The sequence below is a fragment of the Trachypithecus francoisi genome, unplaced genomic scaffold (genome assembly GCF_009764315.1).
Source record: "Trachypithecus francoisi isolate TF-2019V2 unplaced genomic scaffold, Tfra_2.0 Lachesis_group10, whole genome shotgun sequence".
NCBI classification, from domain to species: Eukaryota; Metazoa; Chordata; class Mammalia; order Primates; family Cercopithecidae; genus Trachypithecus; species Trachypithecus francoisi.
This window is the reverse complement of record NW_022681455.1, coordinates 5,011,196-5,017,727: the sequence shown is the minus strand read 5'-3', so window position 1 is coordinate 5,017,727 and position 6,532 is coordinate 5,011,196. Positions and strand designations below refer to the sequence as shown.

The 6,532-nt window shown below is 54.4% G+C and overlaps 1 protein-coding gene across 1 annotated transcript; it reads right to left on the bottom strand.

Moving 5' to 3' along the window:
- Nucleotides 1-3,644: 3,644 nt before the first annotated feature.
- On the bottom strand, nucleotides 3,645-5,399 carry PPP1R3G (protein phosphatase 1 regulatory subunit 3G). Its single transcript, XM_033216111.1, has one exon. The coding sequence runs from the start codon at nucleotides 5,364-5,366 to the stop codon at nucleotides 4,302-4,304; it is 1,065 nt and encodes a 354-aa protein (XP_033072002.1). The 5' UTR covers nucleotides 5,367-5,399; the 3' UTR covers nucleotides 3,645-4,301.
- Between the last annotated feature and the right edge of the window lie 1,133 nt (nucleotides 5,400-6,532).

Genomic DNA, 6,532 nt, shown 5'->3' with positions numbered 1-6,532 from the left:
ATATGGAAACCTATGAAATGAGGTATGAAGAGTCCGACACTAACGCTCCTAAAATGAACTGGGCAGGAAGGCTGTGCTTCACTGTGGGTGGACTCCTTGTGGACAGGCTCAAGAGCCACAGCGTTGCAGGGAAGCCCTCACCCTGGGTCAAGGCAGAAAAAAGGACGCTGCGTGAGGGGATGGTCAGAATGGAAAGCCCACTGCACACCTGAGAGGAGAAAATCCCCTGCCCCTAGAGCTGAGGTTTGTGGATAACAGCAACTACCCTATTCCCAGTTGCTCCTGAAAGGCTGCCTGAGCTGCGGCTCCTGAAACTGCTCCGGAAAGGCTGCCCGAGCCACGGCTCCTGAAGCTGCTCCTGAAAGGCTGCCTGAGCTGCGGCTCTTGCTGTCCCGGACAGAGACTTCTGGTGTCCCCAGAGCTCAGTGGGCTTCCAGAGTCCACAGCACACTTCCTGGAGCAGGATCCTAGCCTCTCTATTAGGTCTTGGAACTGGCTGACCACCTTGCTCCATAAACCGAAAAGTTCCCAGGTAGAATATTGTTTCATAAAAACTGCCACATTCTCAGCCCATGCTTCTGAAGCTCTAGATCGGGACACAATTCATCCAACATTCCCTCACCCAGTGATCCATGGACACGCTGCCAATAAGGAAGAAACTAGACTCCCTCGCTGGTGGAGGACAGGGTCATTAACTCAGCTGAGAACTTAGTTTTTATCACTAGAGCTAGGTAACATGTTAAAGTTACTGCATTTTTAAGGAGAATGACCTTCACTTACTCAAATTGAAGCAAATATTGCTGCAAAAAAGCACTGACTGCACGGCAAGAATTTTGTTTGTGGTGTGTGTGTGGGGTGTATGTGTGTGTGTGTGTTCCTTTCAGGAAGTGCACTCTTAAATACTTCCTGACTCTGGTCATATTGCCCTTTCCTTTGAAATAACCTTTCAAAAACAAAGAAAACCTATTTTTATCACCATTACATTTCACTGCGTAATGTTTGCTAATGTAGACTAATAGTCTACAATGAGAAGCTGGCACTTTTATAAAATAAAATTGACATTCAAAAGTTTGCCAATGCTAATGCTTTGGAAAGGCTACACGCATTGGTGAAATACTGGGCTGTTTAAAATATTTTACCAAATTATGAGCATTTGAAGCGTTAGTACTACTCTGAGACTGGGAAGAGAGCAAAACTAGGTTTCCTTTCCTAGCAGCCATACTGGATGCTCATTATATTATGAAATAATTCCTTTTAAAATGAATCATTTGAATTTTAAAGTATAGTTCTGAAAATCAGTAATGGTGTTATGACAGAATAGAAAGTCTTCTGGACATAACACTAAAAATCTATTTCTCTCTGTTTGATTGTAGATTCAATGGGTTACCATTTTAAAGGATACTAGACAAGAAGATCTCTGGATCATTATATTGGGCTCCCCATTTAAAGTAATCCCAAACAATCCAAAATGTTGCTTTATTGCCACATAAACAAGCATTTTCAAACAATGTTATAGCGTATGTATACTGTCAATATCTTAAAAATTAATGTATTTATAAATACATAGGAAAAGTACGGCTATGCACTAATGTACTTTTAAGAAATGGCATACCAGATCAAGATTACCTAATGATGCATGAGAAGGCTTGATTGCTTTTATATTTAGTAACATAAAAATTGTGTCATTTTGTCATTTATTTTTAGTCATAAAGCTTTTATAAGCATATATGAATTAAGTATTTATTATTTCATCGATGTGACCATTGACCATTTTTAAAAGTCTAAATTGTAATTTGTTAACTCCTGATGGCTTGCTATCAATAAATTATTTTTTCCTATGATCCGTTTCCTTTGGAAACACTGCCATAGTCAAACGGATATCTCCAACCCGAAGTTCAAACTAAATACGTCTATTGTGTAAGATGCCACATTTTGAAGCACAGAAATACCTGGCAGTTTTGTAGTTTGAAGCTAATTCAAACAGGTGCTGTATTTCAGTTGCACTGATGTGTTATTTTTTTAGGTGAAAGAGGGCAACAGGCAGATTCCCCTATCCGACACAATAATAACCGCACTTTTCACACGTTCGTGTTTATTCTAAACAAGATGACTGAGTCATATAAAGTTTTACCTTTACCCAAAGGGGGTTTATTTCAAGTGGCAAAAGCTCATTAAAAGTCTAAATGCCTTATTAACTATAATTCTCAGCATATAGTGTTTAAAAAACACTACTTCTCTAGAGCAGGGGTTGGCAAGTCTTCTGTGAAAGGGCTAGACAGCAAATATTTTCCACTTTGCCATCTGGTCTCTGCTGTGTCTACTCCACTCTGCTGCGGCAGCATGGAAGCAGCACAGAGAAGACAGAAACGAGTGTGTACGGCTGTGTTCCAGTAAAACCTGATTTGTGAACACTGAAATATGTATTTTATATAATTCTCATGTACCACCAAATAGTACTTTCTTTGGAATTTTTTTCAGCAATTTAAAAATGTAAGGCCGGGTGAAGTGGCTCATGCCTATAATCCTAGCACTTTGGGAGGCCAAGGCGGGTGGATCACCTGAGGTCAGGTGTTCAAGACTAGCCTGGCCAACATGGTGAAACCCTGTCTCTACCAAAAATACAAAAATTAGCCAGGTATGGTGGCAGATGCCTATAATCCCAGCTACTCTGGAGGTTGAGGCAGGAGAATCGCTTGAACCTGGGGGGCGGAGGTTGCAATGAGCCAAGATTGCACTATTGCACTCCAGCCTGGGCGACAAGAGTGGAACTCCGTCTCAAAAAATAATAATAAAATAAAATAAAAAATCAAAATGTAAAAATTATTCTTAGGTGGCAGGCCTTACAAGAACAGGCGATGTGCCAGATTTGGCCCATGGGCTATAGTATGCATGCCCTGCCTTGTTCTATCAAGCAACAGTGAAACTGTCCCTCCTTAGAGACTACCATCCCTAAAACCACTGATTGTACTCTCCACGTGCTGGAAAATGGGAAGAATAAAAAAAAGGGAAATCACTGAGGCAGAATCAAGGGGTGACAGACCTTACTCGGGACGCCCTCCTGCCCGCCCGTGCACAGACGGCCACATCATCTTGCATCCACAGCCAGCACAGCGACCAAGGCTGTCCATACCCCACCCCACAGGCCTGCAGAGGTGGCCATCTGCGTCTGCGCAGCACTGACTCGCTGGGCATGCTTCCTCTTCCATCAAGTCACCATTCCCCACTGTGGCTCTGAGAGGAACAGAAAGCCACCTTTCCATCCCCCAACCCCTGCGCTAGAAGTCCAGCAACTAAAAGGGCCCAACTTCTCTGACTGCTAATGGCCCGGGAGTCTCACAACAGTGTGCTCTGTCTACACAAAGGGCGCTGGGGCGTGCGTGCCCGGCTCTCCCAGAGGACTCTGGTATTTCAATTCACCAAACGTCTTAATTCGGAGAGGGTCAGAACACTTTCTACAGAATATTTTAAAGCACATGGGAAGTCTGGGCCCTTTCGCAGCAAAGAGGGAGGACTGCAGGAGAGGAATTTGTAGGCTGTTGTTTAGCAGTTGTTAAAGCGCGCACATCATCAGCTGACAAAGACTGGCTGACTGCCAGTGCCTCCCCAAAGGCACGAAAGCCAAAATACAGAGTACAGCGTAAAACGGGGTGTGAGTGGCCTTTACTTTTTTAAAGGACATTTGTACACAATCGCACAAATAAACAATGTCAAGTCTGGGCAAACATTTCCCACATCTCAGTCAAAAGAAAAGGGTGGCCTGACCCAGCCGCGACCGGGTTTTCTCTGAGAAATAGGTTGGGATGTAAAGGTCCCACGCGTCCACCCACAGCCCGGGGCACCTTCCTTTGGTGCACGGTGGCAGGACCTTTGCTCTTTCCCTAGGGGTCTCCGGCAAGCTGCAAGGGCTAAAATATGATAGTTAGAGTTAAACACCAATCCCAAGGCCTTAGAACCATGCCTGGGAGTCAGGAGCCTTTTTCTTGGAGGCAGCTGCTCCAGGCCTTGAAAGTGTCTTCCTATTCTGACGCAGGCTGGGAATTCTAGAGGCCTTGTAGGAAGGTCCAAAGGCCAAGAAGACGGGGGCCAGAGGCTTTCGGAGCTTTGCCTGGGCTCTCTAAGCTCGCTCACTTCTCTGCTGGGGTGCGAGTCGACGGTTCAACGTCTCCCTCCTTTCCCTCCACGCTCCCCTCCCGCCAGATTCGCCATGCCCAGCAAAGCGTCGCAGCAAGTCCCCTGGGGCGGCAGCCCGAGCTCCACGTGCTAATCAACCCCGCCCCACGGCTCTTCCAAGCTCTCCAGGCTCAGAGCGCGTCCGCAGGGCGCGCGAAGCGCAGCGTGTAGTTGGCGCCCGCGTTGTTGTCCCAATACTCGCCCTGTGCACAGCGGTAGCAGACAGCGAAGTGGACCGCGACGCCGCGCGCATCAGCTTGCTCTTCGCCCTCAGGCTGCAGGCCCGGGGGCAGGCACAGCGAGAAGTGGAAGCACTCGGCGCCTGGCTCTTTCTTGGCATCCCCGGAACCTGGCTCGGAGGCCCCCGACTGCGCCTCTGGCGGCTGTGGCTCCAGCGGCTCGGGCTGCAGCTCAGCTGGCACGTCCAGAAAGGAGCGCCACTCCGTAAAGGTGTAGCGCACGGTCACCGCCCTGGGCCCAGGGCAGCAGAGCACGCGGCCGGAGCCCTTCACCTCCGCGCCCGAGGCCGTCGAGCACTGCACGCGCTCCAGGCACACGCGCTGCCGCTGCAGGCGCTCGGCCGCGGCGCTTGGCCCCGGGAGCTGGAAGAGCGGTCGGAGCCGGGAAGGCTGCGCTGAGAGGGGCGCGGCCGCTGCCGCGGCGGCCAGCAGTTCCAGGTCCTCAGCACGCATAGGGAAGCTTCGGAGGCGCGACAGCACTGCGGGCGGCACCTGCGGCTCCTCCGCCTGGCTGAAGTGCTTCACGCTGGCCAGGGTCAGCCCCAGCGTGTCCGCGAACTGCACCCGCTTCTTGCACTTGGCGCAGCAGCCGCCCGGGCCGAGCGGCGCGTCCTCCGCCCCCTCGCCGCCCAGCACCACTGCCTGTTGCTGCTGCTGCTGCAGGAACTTGGCCGCCTGCAGGATGGGGTCGGCGGGCAAGGAGAAGGAGCGCGCGCGGCAGCGGCGGCGGCATTGCAGCAGCTCCTCCTGCTCCTGGAGGGCGGCCTCTTCCTTCGGGGACAGGGGCCTATCCCCTAGCTGAGCGTCAGGACTCAGGGTCTCCGAAGGGCCACCGCCGTCGCCGCCACCCTGCACGCAGAGGACCCCCGGGACGGACAGTTTCTCGACCAGCGGGGGCTCTCCGAAGGGCGCTGGTCCCGGCGCCTGCAAACTTAACCGCGCCCCTGTGGGCTCCATGACGCCGTTCGCCCCTCTGGAGACGTAACTAACTCCTCGGGCCGTGGAAGGAGCGCGGGGCTGCAGTTCAGGCTCGCCCTCCCCGAGGCGAGTCGCCCCAGGCTCGACAAGGCAACGCAGTTAGTTCCACTTTGGAGCCTCCGGCTTTTAGCTGCGGCAGGGTGAAGTGGGAGGAGGATGCGGGCCTGGGGCCGGCTCCGGGGCCACGCCGCCTCCTGGTTGAACCTGCCCGCGACGGGGGAGGGCCGGGGGCGGGGAGGCGCGGCCGCTGGGACACCTGGAAGCGAGTTCCCGAGGGCTCGGGTGCAGTGTGGGGGGCGACTTTCCGTCGTTCGCGGGCTCCCTGCGGCCCTCACCCGCACCCCCGGCCGGGCTAGCGTCTGTTCCGCCGCCCGACTGCCTCGAAGTGGGGGTATAGAGGTCGCGCTCAACCTTCGGAGACCCCCACGTGCACAAAGTCTTCCTGCCCATGAACTTGACCTGACGTGTCTGCCCCCCGGAGGGTCACTGAGCGCTCTCCTCTGGGCTGTCTCCCGGGCCTGGCGAGTCCCCGGTGCAGCGCGCAACTGGGGAAAACTTGCCTACGCAGGAGCTTGCAGGAGGCCCATTCCGCGCCGCCGGAAAGCAGGGAGCGCATCCCTTCCCTTCTGCTCCTGCCTTCCCCAAACTTCAGGGTGCCCCGGGTTCCAATCCCACTCGGAAGCCTGACTCGATCAGGCGCGCTCCGCTCTGCGCTTCCGAAAGCCGGGAGGCAGGAGCCGCCGCCCCCATCCGCCCAGTGGCGGCGCGGGGTGGGCTGCGGCCAGACTGGGGCGGGGACCGTGCGGGGACGCGCGGGGGAGCGGCCATGGCCAGCAGCCGAGAGCGGCCGGAGGCCATTCGCGCCGGGCCCCGGAGCACGTCCCGCCCCTCCCCCTGTCCCGCCCGCCGCGCCCGCGAGTCCGCGCCCCGGGTCCCTGCAGGGAGGGAGGAGAGGGAGCCCCGTGGGGCCGGCGCCCACGCCGCACGCACCACTTCCCACCGTGACCGGACGCCGGCGCCCTACGCACCCTCCCCGCCCACCGGGAGTGGGGGCCAGGCCTGGACCGGACTGCGCTGTCACCGCCCTGCCGTTCAGCTTTGCCAGGGGCCAGGGCTCGAACCTGGGGCCCGGGATGGGTGGGGGT